At 32.9% G+C, this 23,702-nt stretch overlaps 4 protein-coding genes and 2 non-coding genes across 6 annotated transcripts; 2 read left to right on the forward strand and 4 right to left on the reverse strand.

Annotated features, from left to right (window-relative positions):
• Positions 1–1,477: 1,477 nt before the first annotated feature.
• Positions 1,478–2,623, reverse strand: LOAG_01028 (hypothetical protein; the record flags this gene model as incomplete). The annotated part of the gene is made up of 4 exons (XM_020445624.1): positions 1,478–1,573; positions 1,797–1,936; positions 2,130–2,247; positions 2,501–2,623. 4 exons carry the CDS (start codon positions 2,621–2,623, stop codon positions 1,478–1,480), a joined length of 477 nt encoding a protein of 158 aa, XP_020303936.1.
• Positions 2,624–6,746: 4,123 nt separating this feature from the next.
• LOAG_01029 (hypothetical protein) lies at positions 6,747–7,413 on the forward strand (the record flags this gene model as incomplete). Its single annotated transcript, XM_003136569.1, has 4 exons — positions 6,747–6,765; positions 6,911–6,984; positions 7,072–7,209; positions 7,333–7,413. The coding sequence occupies 4 exons, from the start codon at positions 6,747–6,749 to the stop codon at positions 7,411–7,413; spliced, it is 312 nt and encodes a 103-aa protein (XP_003136617.1).
• Positions 7,414–8,037: 624 nt separating this feature from the next.
• LOAG_20049 lies at positions 8,038–8,110 on the forward strand. Its single transcript has one exon. It is a non-coding gene; the product is annotated as a tRNA-Arg (tRNA).
• A 1,350-nt stretch (positions 8,111–9,460) lies between these two features.
• On the reverse strand, positions 9,461–9,533 carry LOAG_20050. Its single transcript has one exon. It is a non-coding gene; the product is annotated as a tRNA-Arg (tRNA).
• A 1,240-nt stretch (positions 9,534–10,773) lies between these two features.
• On the reverse strand, positions 10,774–14,029 carry LOAG_01030 (hypothetical protein; the record flags this gene model as incomplete). The annotated part of the gene is made up of 5 exons (XM_020445625.1): positions 13,879–14,029; positions 13,568–13,689; positions 11,760–11,878; positions 11,219–11,321; positions 10,774–10,880 (listed from the first exon to the last, which is right to left on the reverse strand). The coding sequence occupies exons 1-5, from the start codon at positions 14,007–14,009 to the stop codon at positions 10,774–10,776; spliced, it is 582 nt and encodes a 193-aa protein (XP_020303937.1). The 5' UTR covers positions 14,010–14,029.
• A 6,414-nt stretch (positions 14,030–20,443) lies between these two features.
• LOAG_01031 (hypothetical protein) lies at positions 20,444–21,946 on the reverse strand (the record flags this gene model as incomplete). The annotated part of the gene is made up of 3 exons (XM_003136571.1): positions 20,444–20,531; positions 21,143–21,285; positions 21,839–21,946. 3 exons carry the CDS (start codon positions 21,944–21,946, stop codon positions 20,444–20,446), a joined length of 339 nt encoding a protein of 112 aa, XP_003136619.1.
• Between the last annotated feature and the right edge of the window lie 1,756 nt (positions 21,947–23,702).

The following is a 23,702-nucleotide window of genomic DNA, read 5'->3' on the forward strand; positions in this document are numbered from 1 at the left end:
AATATTATCAAAGGATACGGACCCTACTTCAGGCTCATGTGACCCGCGTAACAGACTACGTGGAAACCAAAACACAACACACATTTCGCGCCACAAACATTCACTGTTTACTGGATTCGTGCCAACACGCACTGTTGCAGCGCTATCTCATTTTACTTCTTGTCTCGAACTGCTTGTTTAGTTCCTGGAAGTGTTTCGATAGTCTGTCGACAATTATTTGTAATGTACAAAACAAATATGACTCATCTACGTCTTGACATAAAGAAAAAAGACGTAACAGTTTTCACTTAGCTTTGAAAGCAGAGTTCAATACATTTGGAGTTTCCTGTCGCATTGAACTTGACCGCTTGATTAATCCAGTGAAAGAGACAGACGTTCGATGTGATATAAATTCAAATCATGCATGCATGCATGCATACAAGGATGATTATGCAACAGTTCAAGGATTTCTGATTCTCGCAAATCAGTGGAAGTTTCGAGAATGTCGGTTTAAATATGAAAATAGATATATCATGGAACTCTCAAAAAGTGATCTGGATCGAGAGTTATGATGCAGTAATACATGCTGCCGAATACTACCACAGATTACACTTGTAGCATTCCATTTATGTAATATTAAATGGTATAACAACAGGGGAAGGAAAGAATTGGCTTAATTAAAAGGTTTTTTATTCTTCAAGCAGGGCATGTTTTCTGTCAGTGGATTGATGAGTTGTTCATTTAATTTTTTTTTTTAATACGATCAGCAAGTTTATCTTTATTTGAAATGATGCAGCAATATGGGGTTGTTGCTAATATCAACAACTTTAAATTATATTAAAACTTGGCTTAGATCATATCAATCTGTTGTGGAAATTAACCTTTGATTGAGAATGGACAGTATAGAAATGCTCAAATTTTAAAGTATTCCGCAGCACTTTCCAAAAGTTGTTTTTCTTGCTTGCAGCTGTGGAAAGGCCACATAGCTACGACTGGAAAAGAGTGGATCACTTTGAAGTCAGTTCATTCTTTCAGGATGAAGATAGCTAGAATGGAATAAATTTCAATTTAATAATGTCAATTAAAAATTGGGTATAACATTAGTTGATATTATTTGAAATTCAGCTTTGCAGTTTATCTAGTGTTCGCTATTCACTTTCACTCGTTGTACCGTTTGGTAATTACCGCTAACTTCAAATTATGGGAAGAACAGTGGATAAGTTGTTGACAATGCGTTTTAGTGAACATTGTTTAACATTGTTAAACACTGAACATTTTAGTGAACCTGTATGTGAACATTATTGGCATGGGTGTTTTCCAATGCCCGAGTAGTCAACTATATCAGGTATTTCCGAGGAAATTTACACATTTTAAAATTGAATGATAGAACTTTATGAAGATCATTTTGGTGGTTGCATCATTAAACAAATAATGACCATTATGTAACAATTGCAGTAAAATGTTTATCATCTTAGTAAAAATTTTATCAGAAATCAAATCAATCATTGTTCACTCCCTCTTCATCTGATTCTGATTCCGAAAGTTTCGAGGCATGTAATTTAGCCACTGGTGCCACAGAAGAAGAATTAGAATCCTATAAATTATAAATATTTTTGTCACACTTGAATTGACAAAAAGATGAAGTTCTTTCACAGGTCATATCGATTTCGATGCACGCTGTTCCGAAGTCTTAATAACACCACAGCCATAACTTTTTCTAAATTGAATTGATGGAGGAAACTTTTTGCATGCTTTTTGAAACTTTCTTCGTACTTCCAACATTTCACATGAAATTTCAGTTTATGAATATGCCATACAGAAGATGTTTCAGCGGGATTGTTTCTTTTGTCATCGCTATTCCTATCAGAAAATATCGCAGCAGATTGATGCATACGTATTGCGATGGAACTCAGATATTTACATTCCCGCATTGGACACAAAAATTTACCATCACGTTCTAAATACAATATAATTAGCTTCAAATAAACTCATGAGGTAAATAAAGCCACATGAGTTTTTGAGCAGCCCTTAGTTTAAAAATGTCTTCGAAAATGTATATCAAGTAGTCATTAAAATTTTTAAAGTTTGGAGAAAGTTTGATAGTTTGGAAAGGACAATAATAGTGGAATAAATTCGGGAATGTAACTGACCTACAAGTGAGCATTCATTAAGACACATTCCACATAGGACATGTAGACAAGGAAATTTAGTTAATTGATCAATCGAGTAAATTTCACCACATATCCCGTCACACTCTTGCATCGTCGGCTGCAGAAATAAATCGTGAAAGCTGTTGGCTGATGATAAGCTAAATGAGATTAACCTGTCTAACCATTATTCTATGTTATGTCACACCGTATAACGGCACATGGCATCACTTCGCTGTTTGTTATACATTAGCCTACTTATTAGTTATATCAATAATCGGCAATAGGAAGCAATAAATATGTATATTTGGGATTACTCGAACTTTTCAGTGAAAAAATAATGATTTCAAAGACGAACATTTGCAAAAATTAACCATCGCTGGAAGTTCATAGTCGCTACCGGAGAGCTTTGCATCATTGATATTCATGAAGACATGGGCATCAGTTGCGGAATGGCAGCCGTTTGCACAAGCCGTACTTTTCCTGTTTTCCGACATTCTCCAATATACGGGATGTTTTAAGCTTTATTGAAAGCATAAATGACATCAAAATTTCATCAGAACTCATACTTTAAATTATGTGCAATTCAAGAACGGATTAAGACTTCAATAATAATCAATCAAAATCGTATCCAAACGCCTTCGGTAAGTAAAGAACTTTCTTATAACCTGAGAAATCGTAACAAATAACTGCAGAAAATGAGAAGTGTTGAGAGATGATATTCATTTTATTTGTTTCTAGTAGCTGCATATTCAAATTTTCCTGGAAAAAAAAAAAAAAAACTGTTTATTCCTCAGGAAAAAAATGCTAACCGTAATGAAAAAAGTATTTATTTGGTAGTTGGAATTCAAAACAAATATAAGCGAATGATATTTTACTGAAAGATTAACTTTTGCCTTTATTCAAGATATCACGCTTGCTGTCTTCTAACTACTTCACTTAAGAGGATTTAGCCGCTATATCATTTCTGGCGAAAAATCACGAAATACAAGGCGATAGAGATTTCAGTCTTCTTTCCGTCGACTACATTTACTTTACCTTGTACCTATACTTATTATGATTAATGTGCACTTATTTACCTGTACTTATCTGTACTTATTATACCTATATACATTGATACATAAACAACCATAATAGTTCGTTGTGAAACAGCGAAGAGCTACTAATTAATTCATTTCCTGACTAATCAGTCTCGGACTAATTTTTAGCTATTATTTCAATCCTTCCTCTCGTCTGGACAAAACTCCTTCTTGCTTCAACCTATCACTGAGTATGATAGGCTAGGCTTCCGCCTAATGCAATACTGTTTCCTGAATCTCCTTTTCAGCATTGTTGAAGGCAGCTATGAAAGGTTTGAAGATATCCTTTCACTGCCCGTTGCATTCAGAAGAACGACAATTTCAAAAGGAACCATCGTAAAAACTAACCTGATACTGCTCCAGAAGCGCTTCCCTTAGTGCCACTTCACTCCTCTTTTTTCATCAATTCATTGCATATCGTATCTTATTCTTTGAACTTCTCATTGAGTGGTACATTTTAACGTGCGAGATACTTTGTCACCAATCACTCTCCGTTTTTACCAACGCCTTTCCCACTCAACCACACCCAACAACAATCTACGCAATCCACGCTTGGGACAATTCAGAGCACCCTTTCTTAGAACTTAACCGCATTTGTCTTTCAATGCTTTCGAAATCTCTACTAACACCTCAGATTCTCTTGTACATGTGACGCTGGCAACGATTATGTCTCCGTGACGCTTCGATCTCCAAGATTTTCCCGTTAATCTACCAAGCATACAAATACTTCAACTACACCTATCCACCTCCGCTATTACCATTATCGTTGGCCATCTGTCCCTTATCGCTTCCTCACCTGCTAACTCGAGGACATTTACAGGTTTCTACAGCATTTCTAGCCAGCGAGAGGACTGTTGCCCAACTAGACCATTTCTCTTTCCACATGACGACATTGTAAGTTTAGACTCAAAATTGTTCCCATTACTTTTTTCTTTTTCTTTTTTTTTTATTCTATAAATTTCTAGAACAAAATGAAGCATTTATAAGTGCAACTTCTGAAAATTTGAAAGAATTGAAAATTTTTTTCGGGTCAAAACAAATATGTAAACGTTTATTCTGTTCCCATGATGCCTATAATAACGATTCTTTGCACTCTGTAACTGGTATTCTATTCGAGGTTGTTCTGTTCTCTTTTATAATTAACAGTTCGTAACCATTCATCTATGACTTCCGATGTTGACCTTACTCCCTTCCAAACTTTCAGGCTTGTTAATAACTTCTCCATTAAAATTTTATACATTTATGAGGAGAGAGGTTAGCAGTTATGGATTTATTTCCATGTTTAGTCTTCCACTGATAATTGATAAGGATTGATAAATTCGAGAAAGTAGAAGAAATAGCTGACCCTTCTTCCAAAATTCAGTGGTTGGCTCCGAGCGGATTGGCCGCATCAAATCCTTTAGTGAAAAAGCTAATTTCTTACTAAATTTTCGCAGTACCGAACTTCCATCACTGTAATCCCGTACACCAAAAATAGCTCTATTCGAAGATAGAATCGTACTAGTAAGAATAATCGGCGTAGGACAACGTTTCACAAATTGTAGTAGGAAGTAATTAATTGAGACAGTGAGGTACCAATTGGTTATCCAAAAATATAAATAATTAGAGAAAACAATAAAGGTGATTAATGGAATCTTCGAATAACAAAGAATGTGTTACATTGAAGAAAATTTAACCAAGTTTTTGTTTGTTAAATGGAGAAATTGCAGATTATTTTGCATGAATATGAAATATTTTTCATTTATTTAGTAGCTTATAGTTGGAACATCATAAAATCAAAGGCCTAGTAAATAGTATAGTCGGAAATAAGGTTAGATTAATAATTGCTATATTAATTAACAATTTAATGTCACTGCAGATGCCTACTGCATCAATGGCGTATTCGCTTTAAAAATTGCTTCTGTACAATTTCAAGCTCATCCTTGAAAATTGGATCCCTTATGAAATAATTGGGATTGGTTAGCACTTCTGACAATTCAAGCATCCTCCCTATCTTATTGCAGTGTTTCCGTTTCTCTCAGAAAGACTACAGTAAGTTTTCCATTCATTTGTTTTAAGAAATTTTAAGATATCTGAAATTGTTTTCAAGCGCAGATAAGATAGATAAAATATATATATATGTTACATTTAGAAATGCATTTGTATTCACAATCAAATTAAAATTTGAAATTGTATGAAAATAAAAGTAGAAAACAAGAATAAAAATAGCAGTTAAATTTGCATACCTGAAGCGTCCAAAGGAGGAAAAGAAAAGGATATTTGATAGAAAAAGGACATTTTTAATAATGGAGAGAACTGTGATTGACAATGCTAATGACTGGTTTTAGTGATCAGGAAACTGAAATTTAGGCTTTTTTCCGGTATATTTATATCGAGAACAGTCCTTTTGGTACTGTAAAAAATGAGTGGGTCATTTTCTAACAAGTCCACTTTTGTTTAAATCAGTTGGCTATTTTGGCAATCAAATTTCGAGCTAAATTATGATAGGAAAATTGGGGGTTACTGGGTGCATGAGCAAATAATTAATTAGATAAAAAACGTGCGAAATGAATGAAAGAATATTTTTGTCGTTTCAATTTATTTTTCTATTTCCCACAAATTTTTTTTTGCTGTATTCATACGTCCCATTGCCATTCCATTGCCTCCAAGGATAAAACAAGTGAATCAGATGTCTTTTCAAATTTCATTTTTTATTTTCTGGTTTAATTTTTATAAATCCATTTGAATAAGCTGGGATGCAAATGTATCGCATTTATAATACCTCATGACATTCTGTTCAATCATTTAAAGTATTTAGCTTAAGCAGTGTGCTGCCAATGTTGGCAGAAACATCTTTGGGTACTTACGATCTGGATGTGATGATGAATTCAATTCAGGAAAACTTTTCTCGATTAGATTACATAAATGGTGGTGATACCGAATGCAAAGTCGTTTCACAATCCTGAAAATTGACAGTTTCCTTGAGCGTAGAGTGATTAAAAGAGCTATTTTCTTTCTACCAGATATTGCCCAGTTTTTCGAAATAATTCTCGAGTCAGGATCCGATGATATTTCCAATCCAAATAATCTCTATGATTTCACTATGAAGCTACTGGACCAACAAGAATCAGGATCTTTCAGCTTATCTCACACTTTCATGGATGTTGTCACAGTTGAAGAATGTTAATGTTTGCTTTGAGAATGCTTTTTTTTAATTGAACTGAGGAGAAAGAAATGCTGTAGGATTGTCTTCTTCTTCATCTGTGGGAAGAAGGCTTGGATTGTTGAATAGTAATCATAAAATTATTTTCTTCATAAACAATTATCTATGTCGCTGATATTGCGAGTAGAAATAAAGAAACAATAATCCCTTTTTTTAAAAGCCATACATCTTTGTTTTACATGCTTATATCGTCTTACCTTTGCGCCAACAAAGAATCCAATACCAATGGGTGCTCCATAAGGAAACTAATTTTTGTAATCATAAAACGGTAGAAAGAACCTCCCTCGACGCTTCCAGTCGAGGAAGCGGAAGGCCCTGAACGCTAATCCATTTTTACAAATGTGTTTCATTGAGGTCGGTTAGATACAAAGTATCGGGCGTAATTTAGTCTTTTTTGTTCTTAGTGTTTTCGTTATTAATTTGTTGTATCGATGTTGTAATTGCAAGTTCCTTGTTGTATTAATAAATTTATCGTAATAAAGGTTTAATTACCCAAGTTTGAGGTACTACCAACCAAAGAGGCAGAAAGAACCCTGTTTTTGTCTCGGTTAAAGAAAATCGGCGACAACCTAAATTAGTTTCTGGTAAATCTTTACCACTCTTCCATAAAATTAACCAACAATTTTTCCAAATGGAAAACGTATAAATAAATAATTATATTTAGTACTGGGACAGTACTGGAGCAACTGACCAAGTCAGTAAAAAAGCGGAACGTTCCCTTAACGAAAGGGTCAGGCAGCTATCAGGAACTGATCAAGCAGCACGCAAAGAGGAATCATTTCTTCGCTCTTACCTTGGTTTCGTTTTTCAGTTAATTTACATTTAAACTGTTTCTAATTTCATTTTCCCCAAAGTTATCTAATGATCAGCACTGAATCCATCACCAACACATGCAGTATTTTAGTATAATGTTCCAATATTCCAGTATTTCAAAATTCCAGTACATTTCATAGAATCTCCAACTCTCACACTCCGAATACGACCGCCCTCCTTTATTTTCTGGTAATGAGCCTTCTCCCCTGAAACAACTCCTATTCAGAACACTAGAAGCTTCTCAGAAGTTACCGGATCACTTTTGGTATTCTTCTTTTCTTAACTATTTAGAACCGAAGTTCATATGAACTGATTTCTCATTTTCAAACACTCCAGGAAATGTTAACAAGATTATTTAAAAGCCTACCGGACCGGGAGAAAATGATTGAAGTTGGCTCCCCTCCCCAATTTCCATTTTATTTCGCGTTGTTTAAGCACCAAAGCTCAAATGCAAGGAATTCAGCCTGTTTAACATCTGATCGATGTTACTTAAAAAAATTACATAGGATGGAAGAAAGATTTGAAGGATTTTCCTTCAAAGCTCATTATCGATCTGAGAGGTCATACTCGAGAGCGTTCAATTCTTGTTATTTGAACTTGAAGCTAGCAGATATTCTGTATAAGAAAGCAGACTTACTCAATCTCGACCAACCCGTCTTCCTGTCATTACAGCCATTGCTATTAACCAGTCCCTATCTTTGTGACCATACTTCTCCTACAACTCCCATAAAAATAGTTAATTTTTCTTTAGATTCGGTCAGTTTACATTTTCAAATGATTGAAAATCAATTTTTACTGGTAATTAAGTTGATAACACGGCCTTGTGGCCTAATGGATAAGGCGTCGGACTTCGGATCCGAAGATTGCAGGTTCGAGTCCTGCCAGGGTCGAACCACCATTTTACCAACCTGCTATCAAGAAATAATTTTATGCATAAACTTGCTGCGACTGGCGATTGCTTTTATGGAATTATTTTTGTAAAGGGAAAAACTTTGCAATCCTCCTCTGAAATATTTGGGGTCCTTTCGGAATTTCAGATTTGTTCCTTTTTTTGACCGGACCAGCAAATGAAAGAATCTTATGTAACTCATTTATTAAAATGTTTTTAAATTGAAAATTCTGAACTTGCTCAAATTACATTCACTTTTTTTAATTTCCTGATAGGTACCACTTTCAATTTTATATGATTTTCTATTTTATATAATCAGAAAGTAGAAAGTTGATCGTCGCTGCCTTTTTTACTGGTGAGAAATAGCGCCTATTCATGAAATAACTCGACGATTTGACTACTTTCTATTAAGTTGGCTGAGTTGAACTGAATTGAACTGGATCCCTTTGCTGTTGAAAATCATGACTGCAATAATCCCCCCAAAGTTCATCCTAAGTTATTCGTCACTTCCATCAGACTGTTTCATATTGCTTTATATTTTGATGATTACTTTTATCGCCTTGCATGCTCCAAAGCACTGATTCAAGCTTTTTCAACTTCTTTTTTCACAAATTTCTTTTATTTCGTTTCTCGCAATTAGCCTATGGATGAGACATGACGGCTATCACCATTGTGAGAAGCAAGAGAGTACAAGACTGTCAAGTGAGTGCACTTGGCTATCCTTTTACTGTCATCATGACCATTCTGTCCTATTCTTTGGTAACCTCATTATCAAATCAGTGATTAGTGATCATAATTGAAATGTAATCTCTCTGGTATACGATATCCCGGATTGCTGCCGCTCAAATATGTGAGCCAAAAGTGTTCACTGCTGCTACTTGTTTCCTTCTTTTCTACTTTCTACTAGGATATTCCCCTTCTTATCACTAATGGATACATAAATTCATAAATGGTAGCAGGCCGCGTGGACTTCACTCCAATTTGACTCAGAAGTGCTTGTTTTGTTATAAAATTGACTTCTCAACAAAATTAAATTATATTTAAAAACTTGAGGTAACCTCAAAACTTTCTTGTTGTGGTTATTACTTAACAAACAAGTTAAATGAACAATGATTAATGTTCGTTTCCATACAACACTAATTAAAAGTGAGAGGACCGGGAAACCACTCGAACTGGCAACCCCGCCAGCCTCCTTGAAATTCCAACTGTACTGGTTCAGCTAACTTGGTATATTCTATGCACCTTCAATGATCAAAAGTCATCTTTGCCTGAATGCTCAATAGCAACCATTATTTTATGTGAGCAATAATACCAAATCGCTCGTTTGGATTTATCAGATGAGAAAATGTGGCGACCCTGGCAGGACTCGAACCTGCAATCTTCGGATCCGAAGTCCGACGCCTTATCCATTGGGCCACAGGGCCCCAGACAAATGTGCCTCTCTTTGTTTGATGTTGTGGGGAATTATGTATGGTGGAATTTTTAACTGAATATGAAAGGGAAAGTAAGACGGACTGCCTGCATATTGCAGCAGACAAGTGCGATTAATGCATGCAGATATTAACTTGCAACGCGAAACCCTGTGTCCACTGCTTTAAGGCGTCCTCTTCAAACAAATTGCGGGATTCTTTCAGGTATCTGATATGGTGACATGTCTTTTGTACTTAATGTATTATTTGATAGACTGAGAAATGATGAAACGTGTCAAGTAAGTCCGTGCTGTCATCAAGTTAACCAGTTTCACCAGAATATGTATCGTTGATATCATCATGCGGTCTTCAGATGACAGTACTAATAAATCACACTGGTGAAATGGCGGAAGAGCAGAAGTATTTGACGAGAGACACATCTCAGGTCCACTGTCATATCTATCAATAGTAATGACAATGGTAAGAGAGTTGAGGACAAAAAAAAAACAAAAAAAGAAAAATGTGAAAGTTGTTGATGAATCGAATTGTTGAAGAGACCAGATGGCTGGACGCATCATGTAAGTGTATTGTACTGAGCTGATGACTGATGCAGCCGATGTATGCACGCCAATGCATCGCTGTTTGCCGTTGTAAACAACTATAACTTATTAATAACTTGAGATGAATCGATAGAAACTGCACTCCTCATTGATTTTATTGGCTCATTTGTTTATCGAGCACACATCAGTTTCAAAATCGTACGCTTTTCAGATGATACATGCACACGCATGCATGAACGATACAGCATGCATGCATTACTTATTCACCTAACTAATTGCCACAACTTTTTTCCTTGATGTTTAAAGGTAACCGCAACAGCCAAACTGGACGGATGCATCATCAGTTGGAATCGGTCGATAGATGATTTCGATCTCATCAACTATCAATTTTTCAATTAAGAAATTTACTAGCATAAAAGCAACAGTAATTGCATTATAGCAGAATAATGAGTTAGAACTGACAAATATATAAGTATCTTTAAAGATATCTTTCACGGTGGAAAGAACGTGATAAGATAAAACATAATTTTATTCTCTCCATCAAGGATTTATTATTAACGGATGGATCCTTCACACTCAAAATTATGGTACTAACAAATCTGCCTAGTTTCAACAAAACAGTTGCCGGGACAAAATTAATCAATTAACCTTTCAGATCAATTATATATACATTTTAGATCTCAGAAGTCATTTAATCAGCAGCTACTGAACAACGAAATGCAACAACTGCCTAATTCAGCGCAAAATTGAGACAGTCCACCTTTCTGTTGCTTAGTATTCTTTTCCGAATTTATTCTTAAACCTGAAATTTCTCTTTTGGATTTACTCTTGAGCCTGAAACTCTTACAGATTCATTTACTTGTGATATATTCCCTTTAATAATTATAAGTTATTATGGGGATGTTTCTAAGACAGTCACAACAAAATATCCTTAAATCAATATTGAAAAGAACTCGTTTTCTGCATTCGCTTAGGATCGCACTGGGCGAGGACCCAGAATAGGAAGTTTTGAAATGCATGGTAGGAAATGCGTCAACCGCAAACTTACGAGGCTCATCCTTTCTTTTATCCCACTCTAGTAAACAAAAGTTCGCAATCCTATCGTGACATCTTTAATTCGAAACTGATAAAAATAATCACCTTCATCAATCCTTGTTATGCTGTCATTGAACGATAAACTTGTCGGTAATGGTTGCATGCCAACAATCGCTGATTTCGAGTCGTACTGTGCGGTAAATGATAGCTGTAAATGCACTTCCGAAAATACAACGCTACGTTGACATGCAGTTGTGTGAATATTCACTTGATATGCAAAAGAATACTCTGACAGATTGTTTACCAAAGTTACGTGGAATAAACAGATGACAACTAAATAAACAAGCTTACTTTTGTTAAAGCTTAATTCACGGCACGTCATAATGTAACATTAAGTTCACATTACACATGTACCTTTTTATCATGTATCTGTCACGTAAATGAGTACCAGTAAGTCAGTAAATTCAGGGAAATTTAAAAATATAGCTTGTGACCTTTGGTATCGATGACTCATGGTAGTTTGGACTTCAAACTTTTGAAGAGTTTAAAAGTTTTCCTCATCCAGTCCTCCTTCTACAAGAAAAGGCCTAAAATCGTAAGTGTATTAGAAAAATGCATCCTTTTTTTTTATCACATAGAAACTAACATTAGTTTCAGATTTAATTTGACTTATCTCTTCTACAACAATCGATCCACTCATTTCAGCTTGCGAACTATTCTCCGATCTTTTCTTTACGACTTCTTCTTCTGCACTTTGATTGGCATCTTTAAAGCAAGATGCACTTTATTAAAAATTAAATTTGTTGAAACAACTGACACAAATATGTGACTTAAAGTAAAATATTATGTTATGAGAGAGATATCACCGAGCTAATTTTGGTTTATTATGATATCGTTCTATCCGGAAATTAAATGTGACTATTTTGTAGAATTGCCTTAACCTTCGTAACTAATTCTAAACGTTTTAATTTCTGAGAAAACTTTTCTGTTTTTAGAACATGAATGAAGCACAACTCTCGTCGAAGATTAGACGGTAGAACTGTGATAAAAAGTTTGAGTTTAAAATGGATGACAGCAAAGAAACATTTCTTTACCTAAAATTAAAAATAAGTTTACTTCAGGTTGCAAGAAATGGTGACATTATTGAAATGAATGACGTTTTCCTGCATTCGTCAAAATTTTGTACGGATTGTTGCATTTTAAAAGGCAGAAAAGGCTAAGTTGAAATTCCTACTAAAAAAGAAAATGAAAATTTATGAAACTATTGAAAGGAAATATTACCAAATAAAGCCGTTTAGTGAGTTTCTATGCACTTTTAAAAAGTTAAGTAATATATTTAAATATGAAATAAATAATTCATAGAAAGGGATGGATTATTTTTCTTCAAGCATGAAAACATTAAGAAATTTGAAATAAGCGGACTTTAGTCGAAAATATATGCCTTCATTGCAAATCTGTCCTCCAATTTATCAAGAGAAGAATGTGAGTGACAGCTATTCCCGTAATATCTTAATACCACTCAGGCTGTCGAAACTTCACGATTTCAAGACGAAGGTTTTGGTTTAAATTATCGACATTTTGTTTATTGCTACTCTATCCATACCGTTTTTTAAAGCGTATTCCCAATTACAACAGTGCTTTCTTTTCTCAAATCTTATAAATTTATAAATCAGACCTAAAATGATTAGGAGAAAGAGGATTAATAACAGATGATCATTCATTACTGTCAAGGACGGAAATGAAAAAGAAGACCGATCGAGGAAAGGGAAATTTTGGTTTTCTGATGCGATACCTTTTGGATAAATATGAAGATATACTAATAGACCACTGAAATGAAGAGTGTTTTCAAAAATAAGTTTTTCGTCTGCTCACTTTCTGAGGCTTCCAAATACCTGAGGGAAATGAAATATTTAAAACTGTCAAAGTACAAATGGTTAGTTGATAGGATAGCTCTACTGAGTCCTCTCAGTAGTTATCTTAGCTGCAACTTAAATCAATACCGGAAAATATGACTCATAAATATAATTTAAAAAACTGAACTAAAGGTTAAAAGGAATTGACAGAATTTAAAAAATAAAGTAATGAATAGTATGACAACCATCAAATCGTTCAGACAACAATCTTATAACTGTTCGGACATTCCTAACGGAAAGTTTTCAACGGACGAAGTTGATATGACGGCGACAGTTCCGGACGATTATTGTTTTACTATTTGATTCATCTGGTGTTGGTGTAATTGTTGCGTTCAGATCGGTTTATTATAAAAAATTTAGGATAGAAATAAAATATGAGATAGGTAATGAATAAGTAATGACTTGGGAAATTCTGCATATAAATATTTAAACTTCTAATTATTCACTTATTGAAGTCAATAACAACGAACTTTTATCACTGAATATGAAGATATCTTCCCATAATTTCAGCTGTCAAAATAGCAATAAAATGTATTCTTACCAGATAGCACTGATTTCTGACAACAGCTGCAACCGTTTTCGTCAGTAAGTATGCCATAACTACCGTCGTCCATTTCAAGTAACGTGAATTCATGGTCGATTCTTAGACCATTCTCCAAAATCCTGGAAGTTTTCATACAAAAAGAAAAAATACACTTAGTTACTTAATAGATTGAGTTAAATACATTTTTTTTTTAATGCTGAGTTCAATAACTTTGAAAAGTTTGAAAAAGAAATTAGCGAAATCACGAAATTTATCCAGTTTACTTAGAAATGAATATTTAACGAAATAGTAATATGTTCAAGACCCACCAATGGATTATTTCTTCTTGAAGATCTAATTTTGAATGCTTTTGAAAGAATCGACCAGGTGAAAAAACTTTGGTTACAGCTTCGAGTTCATTTTCCGACATTTCCCGAAGAGTTCGCTTTCTTTTCAACATTTCCGGATAACTTTCTTGAAAAAAGCTGATTAGGAAAAGCTGAGGAGTTGCAAGGTCAAACTGCAACTTCTGCAAATGTATTTGTAGTAACAAAAATATTTCCAGGCTCCTTCTAACTAGCTTCGTCAATCTTATTTCTTAACCCTCGCTTAAATGACCGTATCGCTTTCCTAAATTCATATTCGAAATTTTTAAAACAATTAAATTTCATTCATTTCCATTTCTTATTATTGATTTTAGAATTTTGTCGCGTTAGTAATGTTATTCAAAAATCAATTATTCCTCTATTTCAGCTTGTCATAGTTACTAGTTATTAGATTAGCTGAAACTATCTGTAACAAGATGATAATCTGATCTCAGCAATTGCTTCAAACAAAACACTTCTCAGACCTATCAATAATAATCATTAACTGCTCTTAAATTAAAACTATTCATTATCAGTGTTATTTGCAACTCTGCCAGAAACGAATCATATGAATCAAATATCGATTAAGTGAACAAAGCAAACATAGTCTAATGGTGCATCATTATAGCCCGGTTTTGTTAATGCTTTGTAAATGACAGGATTGGCTTCGATTTTCCACAAACAACAGATTACTGACTACCGAAAGAGGACAATGCTTGTTATTAACATTACTCATCAAAAAGGATAAATTGTCAAAAAAAAAAAAGTGGTGTTGGAAATTATCAACAATATAAGCAGAAATAAATGAATTGGAAGAAACGAGAAAATTATAAAAACAATAATAAAATTTTATAAAATAATAAAATTTTTAATAATAAAATAATGAAACTTTTCTAGTTTTATTCTGATTTTATATAATGAAATAATAAAATTTTTTTTAATTAATAGAAAAGATCTGTACTGAAAAAATAAAGATTCATTATTCCGATAACTGGCCAACAAACTGTGTTCGATATTTCTGCGAAACTTTCTATGAGCTTTATAATCTCATCAAAACTGAATTCGTTAAACTTCAGTGGTGATATTGCTTGCTAGTCCGTGTCACTGACGACATGTGCATGCAAGATTATTTGTTGCCGATTAATCATGTTTATACAACTTTTTAAATTTTTTTTTTTGGTAAATTCAAAGATTGAATTAATTAAGGAAAGAATTTCAAGAGCGAAAGTAACAATTTAGAGATTTTTATTCGTGACTTCTTCTCTGTAATGCTTCATTTTTGAATTATTTTTAAAAATGCAGTGTTTTTCTTTCTTTTTTTAATAGTAATTTTGCAAAGGAATAATTATAAAATGAAATTGCAAAACTTCAAAATTTTATTCCGTTGCCTCTTAGTGCCAGCAGTTTGAAATTTTACTTAATTTTAAGGCGGGAGATTGTCATATATTGTCATCGTTAGGATATAATTCCTTTTAGAAATAGGATGTACAGCATCATGAAAAACAAATAATAAAAAATATATATGTCTGCAGTTTGATATATTCCTTCATTGCCTTGAAGAATGAGCAGATGTTCGTGTCGCTATATCACTCACATTTGCCAAGAGGTCTCATTTCGGTGGCCCTGTTGTCATGGTTGTGGATGATGCATATTAAATCGAAATATTGCCCTTAATGTTTTACCTGTCACACTTTTATTTAACTTTTTGCTAATTTTATGAGACATAAATAGATGTTAAGTTACAGTTTTTATTGCAGAAAATTGTCATCTTATTTTATCAGTCAATATTACCTCCATTCCCCTTTTTTATTGGATATATTCAATTAAAAAAAGTGTAAACTTACCAACATCTCACAATACTTTTGTCATTGGTGACATTCAGTCTCATCTCGTGACATATCTAAAGTGTAACTTTCCAGAAGTCCTTGATAAGAATAAGCTAATTTTTCATTTCAAAATGAGGTATACAATTTGTTCTTGACTGGAAATAATAAATTGCTTGTATGAGTCATCATTTCTCTTAGTGAAAAGTGTGATCATGTTAGAGAAGGTCACAGTAGCATAGGAATAATTATCAAATTTTATGACTTCCGCGCATTTCTTAGGCTTACACGGCGTGACACACCAAAGTGTTAACCATTTCCATAATAATCTTTTCCTCTATTCGCTTTTCCAATTTTTGATCAGCATTGCGTATCTCTTCTTTCCTATAGAGTTAATTGATTGTACAAAAAAAAATATCCTGAAATGCTTTTGTTACAGACAGTATTAGTGAAAAAATTTTTGTATGGAGCTGCTTGTATCTGCACAGCATTTCACTTTCACCTGAAATGTTTCTGAAAACTTCAAACCGATCTTATCCTTTCATATCTGCAGATTGTCATTTCTTCGATAGTATGCGTCTTCGTCCTCTAATAAATGATGAACAGTATCTGTTATCAGAGTTTTTCCTTTCAGGACATATAACGTTCTCAAATTATATGGAAGTTTACCTTTTTAAAAATTTCGAAAAGTCGTTCTTTTTATTTAAAACTGTTTAATCTTATGACCAATTAATTGGTTTTATTGATTTTATTCAAACCGCGGTATTGGTATTGGTTAATCGATTTCTCTTTGAAGAAACGCTCGATGATGAACGACAAATGTGATCTCTTCGAAGTGCTACTATTCACCTAAAAATTTATGTAAATAAAGAGCAACTTATTTGCAATATGCATTTCTCTTCGGCAATTTTTTTTCCTTTTTTTTGCCAATTGAATCAATCAAATTTTGCTTGACTGAAAATTTAACAACTTGGAATAAATTTTCAAAGTAAAATATTACTGATTAGATCGAATTTTCTGTGCTATGCAATCTTATAAATTCGAAATTTGTCAAATTTAAGCTTAATAATACTAATAATTTTTTATTTCTTAATAATTTTCACAGAATTTGCAATTTTTCAAAATTTCCAACTATTCGAAGACAAAAATACTTGTTTGGCCAACAAACCTAATCATTATGGATTCTTTACTATCATTTGCTTATTTATTTATTTCACTTGTTTACCGTATAGTCATTATCGTTTGACCTTTTCCTGAATCGGCTAACTGTGAAATGTTTCCATTAGCACACTGTGGTATGAGGCAGAGAGATTTGTTGACATAAGAGTTAAATATGATGGTATGAGAGCACTCTACCTCCCACTCACTCATTCGCTTTTTGTTTATTTGATTAATCGACTGTTGGCTCGTAAGTAAATGTACTGATTAAGAAGAAATCAATAATAAAAATGAAGGAATTTTGAATATTTACCATTTTGTAAGCTTACTTACCTGCATGACCTTTGACTCACAATCGTAAGACCTCAAACGGCTTCAGAACAAATGCTTATCGCCCACCAATACCGTATGATAACTGATGTCGCAATTCCATTCTTCTTTCAGGTGAAGTTTATCATCCCGCTTTTCCCCACGACATTTTCGTAAATTTATTTAAATAAAGCAAGTTACTGATAATCCCCTACCAGAAGATTATTCGTTGAATAAAAGATTCGTACTCGTTTGCCACTGTGAGATTTTGTATGCTTTTTATTCGTGGAAAATCTGTTCTATCAGTAATTTTCTTTCATTCGAAATTTTACTCAACGAGAAATTCACGTATTCACGTAGCTGTTATTCTATGAGTCAAAGAATCATTCTTTATAGATTTAAAGTTACTTTCGAAAGTAAAATGTCACAAAAGTTGTTATCAGTATCTTATAGGAGGTGATGAACTTCTACAATTCCCATTTTCAGTATTGCATCCAAAAATTCCGAACGAGTTCCTTATCATAAGTTATCATTTCTGCTCATGAATAAGTGATGTTAAGCCGAATTATTTATACAAATTTTCCTAAAGTGGCATTAAGTGTCGTAACAATAAAGGAAAGTGAATCATAGCGATAAATCAGCAAGTGATAATGCTCTGACATCTAAGAATTAATTCAATCAATGAAGTTTAATTAGCAAAAAATTATGATATAGCTTTGCGAATGTACTTTACGAGCGGGAAAAAGCGTTGTAAAGGGTTAATGAACATATTTTGATATTTGCTTAGAAATGAAAGAAATTTAGTAATTCGTATCAATGGATAGAATAATTTGACCTGTAATTATCAACTGAAGTTTGATTGCAGCTACTTTCATACTCCTTTTATGGTAGTGGAAATGGACATGAGTAGCGCTAATTTCCGAAAACATGCCATCATTTTCCTAAGCTGACAAAGTTGCATCAATGTATTTTGGTGTTTGTGGAACGTATTTTGAAACTTTTCTATTGTATCTTAAGACTTTTCCGAGTAAAATTTAACTCTGAAACCTCCTCAAATAAGTAAATACAATTAGCTTTTTGAATTTTTGATCACTTTCTAATACAAAGAATACAGTTAAGGCCTTTTTTCCACCACTTTCTATTAAAATAGCAATGATAATTCAGTAGTATTAAGTCAAATATTATACAATCTTCCATTGAAAATTTTCATATTTATTATTTTATTATTGACATTATTATCAACTTTCAATTATACTAAATGGGAAATTTCTTCTTAATAAACAGAGAATACTTTTCAAACACATTTTCGGTTGCATATTGGAATTACAATGTAAATGAATCAGTTGAATTTCCATTTCAACAGTTCATTCTTTTCGTTTTTATAAAATATTCCTAAAATTTCGAAATTCTTAATGAGACATTTCAACTATAACTCTGTCAACTTTATACACTTTTTAGATATGAAAATTAAAAGAATGGATTGTTCACATTTCGGTTATTCGTTATTCCAACCTTTAATTTTCATAAAAAGACAAAATAAAAATTATGGAAAACTATAATTTTATGTGTAATATTTTCTCTGAATGATAAATGAAAATATTGGAAATGACAGTTTTAATGGAAATATTAGAAATAATAGTTGTACTCCTAGTTTAGTAAAATTCTAATTGGATTTACATTTTCGATTATCTAAATTCTAATTCAAAAATTCAATTTTGAATTTTATTATCTCTCATCTGTCTCTCTTCTATGCATTTTATTTTTTCTCCTTACTGTTCTGTTTGTATTTTCAAGCTGTTCAGATGATATTTTCTTTTTTTTTCCATTATTACAGCAAAGTTGTTTTTACTGCATATTGATAATTGGAAGGATAAATTTAGAAATGGATCTTTCACGTCTTTTCTTGTCCTAAAACATCGATGCTCCTTTCCTAATGGTTTATATTTTAATGTAAAAAATCGTCTGTAGATATTTGCATGAATATGTATGTATTGGTGATATAAAAAAAAGAAGAGTAATGTTAGCTGTTCGTCGACAATGCTTTTAACCCGTTTGCATCTTTTTTTCCTAAAGATCCTTCGTCCTTTTCTGTTGATATTCCTTAACATTTTGATTACTGCTAATATCATGGAGTAATTCTTCTTCAATTTGTCGCAATTAAATTATATCACATGAGTATTTATTGCATAATCGTACCCTAAGCAACCATCCTTTCGAATCGTTCAATAACCATGGACTTCTTACCTTGCTGTTTACTACATATTTAGTTTAGCCTTTTTCTCATTCTTACCAGAGTGGAGCCACAAACTATTTGTCCTGTCCTGCTGTATTTATCAAATTCAAATCTTTAAAATTCCTAAATATGATGAAGTGTATAGCGTAATGTCATAGGTATTGTTTTTAAAAAAACTTACAAATACAGTTCTCTACGGTTCAAAATCATTGATCTTCTTCATTTCAAGCTTGAAAAGGTCAGTTGAATAGTTTTTATTAACAGTTGCAATTGAAACTTCTTAAAAGAAAATCTTCTTTGCATCTTCCTCACTTCTGCCACATTTCTGTAATCCGTTGCGAGCTACATGAAGCGGTTTGTTTTCTAGTTCAATTAATCATGACAGTTACTGTAAATACAGTAAGTCATAACTGTCTGGTCGTTCTTTCATCCCTTTAACATTGCTAGCCCTTGGCGTCTCTTCATGTCTTGCAATTATTATCTGTATTTATAAATCATTTTAGAAATTTTCCTAATGAAACCTTAGAATTGTAACTTAAAACCAGGAACTGAATGAGATTGTTGATCTGTTCATAGATATTTCCACTGGGATTTCGAAAACTGTAGCGCACGCATATTTGAATATTATATCTTCTGTAACAAGGACTGAAGCTGTGCAAATCGCTCTGTTAAACAATTTCAAAATTTTTAAAATCTTTTAGGCGAAAATTTTGTTGCAAAACTCAGTTTTGAAGTGCTTCAAGTAATTCGAAAAATTGACAGAGAGAAATCTGTGAGAAGTGATAAGTTGTAATCATCACAAAGATAACATATTGTGCAATATCAGTTTGCATCTCTTCACAATACCCTGATAAGAAGGCAGGGGTCATTACCACCAATGACATTTCTCCAATGTGAAGTGTTATTCATTTAAATGATTCACCTCTACTAATCGATCTAGATCTTCCGTTCTTTAATTTCATTCCCTTCCCATATCACTAACAAATTCTTTTTAGAATGCTAATCATCACTTCCTTGCTACCCAACCTTTTTTGTATGTTATCATTGCTGAGTGGAATGTATAGTAAATACCCGTACTTATGTAACTTGAAATTCTGAAATTAAAATAGATGATATAATTATATACTGATCACTTTTACGGAGGCAATACAGTCACTACGTTGAGAAATTTATGAATAATACTATAAATTAATATAGAATTTAAATCTTAACGGATAAATAAACATGAAGGGATAATGCGTTATTAGTGCGGTAATATCAAGATTTAATGCATCACTTCTCAGCAACACTCAGTCATATAACAGCTTCCACTAGAAAGAGTCCAGCTTGGCTTCTTATAGCTTGGCATTAGAGCCGTGCTATTAGTCATTCCTTTATCTTGTTGTTAAGGTAAGTGAAGCATGTATCGGTTCAAACTTTTCTGGATCAGTGCAAAAAAATCTGCTCGAATGAGAATTACACACAAGCATATAATCGTTGTTCGGACATCCGATAATAAACTTTCAATTCGTATTTCTGGTCTCTCTATCCACTGGAAAATTGTACCATTAAATTTATTACCATATAAGTGTAGTCGTTCCAAAAAAAAAAATGTGTGCAAAATACTTCCTTTAAGAATAAGTTCACTAGCTAGTCAAAATACATTTAGGTTAAATTTTACAGCAATCGATTCCAGATAATCTATGAAATCAAAAAAGAAATTAACCTTTTAGTTGCAAACTTTTCCTCATCACTACCCATATATTGTCGAAATTTAAGAGAGAGAAGTAATCCTTGATGGAAAAGATGGATGAAATCAGGAGGAAATCGTTCTATTTCTTCCCAATGTTTCTCTTCATTATCAGCATTCTAATCTACAAAACTGATCAATATTTTGTTCTTGTTTTTTGTTTTTTAAATGAAAATTGAATTTTATTCATCATGTTCTATTTCACTTTCAGAGCGTTGTTCTTTTTCTTCATTTAGCAACATTGGATTTGTTCGAAAAGAAATACTTGAATTTTTCTTTCTCAATATATTCAGTCAGTTTTGAAAATTTTGAAGAAAATTCTAGTTCTTAATTTTTAATTCCTCCCGCAACTTGGCCGTGTTGCAACAATTTTGAAAGTATTTCCTACATTAGAGAGTTTGCTAATCATAAATAAAGTTGCCAACTTTTTATTCAGAGTTTTCCGTAAAGTTAATCAATATAGTTTCCTTTGAGAAATCTCGGAAATGAAATGCGGCATGAAGTCGAGTTTTTTTAACCTACGTTTTTTGCAAAATATTTTAAAAAAGGAATTTTAAAATCTTGCCCGCAACCACTAGGGAATCAGAAATTCCTATTTAACAGTTTTTTTGAAAAGTCAGTAGCACAAAGTTTTTTTATTTGAAGCTTCCTTAACTTTTTCGAGTTTTTAACCTGTGGATTATTCAGTCGTATTCCATCCATTACGATCATATCATTACGTTCATCCATCAGCAGTCTCACTTTAATTTTGAAACCTATTATGGTTCCGGCAGAAGACATATAAATAATTATAAGGTGCTTCTACTGAAAGCGAAGCATTTTTCGACTGTGTTAGACAATAGCAACTAAACCTATATATGTTGAGCGATGTTTTGTCGTTATGTATGTCGAAAAGTTCGTCTTAATTAGACGAAGGCTTTTCATCTCTTAATTATTATTTGTTTTATATACTTTCTTTGCTCTGTGCTTTTACTTGTAAAGTTTAATTGTGAAATGTTGTTGCAAAAAGTGAAAATGATCAACTGAATAATGTATGCTTTTTTAAGGGAGATTGAACAGAAGAAATGAAAGCAAAAGTGACAGTACATTTTGGTAAGGTAAGAGTGGTAGTACCATGTTATGGTCATATGACTGTTAGCGACCTCATTAAAGCATCTATTTTGCGATACAAAAAGGCCACCGGACGAGTAAGTTCGTTCTCAAGCTCCATCTCACTAATTAATTATATACGTTTCTAAAGAATTACACTTGTAAATTTGTGCCAGATTTTTCGAAATATCTTATAATAACTAAATTAGTAAAAAGGATGTGATAGCTTGAATTATAAGTTGAAATTGTAATCATTTCTGAATTTGTTGATCATATTTAAACATCTGTGAAATGTTATAGTTTGCATTGGCAGTGTACGTTGATTACAATACTGATATTAATATCAACATTATTGCTTCCATGAGTGCCCAAGTTCGTATCTATCATTGTTTACAAATCTAATTGTTACCTGCATAATACCTTATTAGTATTTAGTTGTTGTTAAACAAATAACATTTCTGATTCCCAAAATCATTCTCTTCTCTCTTCCTTTCTATGGAAAGATTTACAGGTCTTAGCTGTACCGGGAAAATTGTTTGAGAGTTGTTAAAAACTGAAACATATTTCTTTTAAAATTATTCACATTTTATTCATATTTTACTTAAAATTATTCATTTCATATTTATTGTTATCAAACAAATAACATTTCTGACTCTGGAAATGTTCTCTTCTTGGACTACTACTCGAGTTTTTTTGTTTTTCTAAGGCATTGCATCAACATGCTTCGAGAGTACTCTTTAAATGTATTCATTAAATCGTTTATTGTTAAGCTTTGGATTAGATCACTGTTTTTACTGCACTTTATTAATTTTATGATAATTTGTTATTCTCAACATGTTCCGATCTGGGCATCTGGTGGACCTTCCAGCAAGTTTTTTTCTGTCCTGGGAACCGCGGGAAAAGTCTATTGTCCCCCTCCTCGCCGCTCCTTGTATTTCCCCAAATTTTAATCAATGCTGCTTTTATGTAGCGATTTCCTAACTTTTTATCTATTTTTCATTTCTCACATCATAAATAGGCATGCCATTCTAATCTTAAATCGCAACACTTAAATGTTAAAGTCAGTTGATCTTTCATCATCTTAACATTAAATAATAATATATTTAATTCCTCAACATTTTCACTGAATCCATTACAATGTTTCCATTCAGTGTTTTTTATGAAGAAATATTATACATATACATGTATACGGACATGGTATTGGATAGAATTGAGTTAAATATATTAGTCCGGCCCTCGAAAATCATTCCAGCTTCTTATATGGCCTTCTAGAAAAATTAATCGCCTATCCTTGGTTTAGTCCCTTAGTTCCTTGGGATACTTCAGTTTAGCGACAGTTTGCATTTGACTTTTACGTGTGCGTTGACATTGCATATGGCCCTGTGGAACGGAATGTCAAACAATGTCAGCAATCGTCGGTAGATGGTTGCTTGCATATGACAAATTT

This window comes from Loa loa (assembly GCF_000183805.2).
Source record: "Loa loa unplaced genomic scaffold supercont3.129, whole genome shotgun sequence".
In the NCBI taxonomy this organism is placed as follows: domain Eukaryota; kingdom Metazoa; phylum Nematoda; class Chromadorea; order Rhabditida; family Onchocercidae; genus Loa; species Loa loa.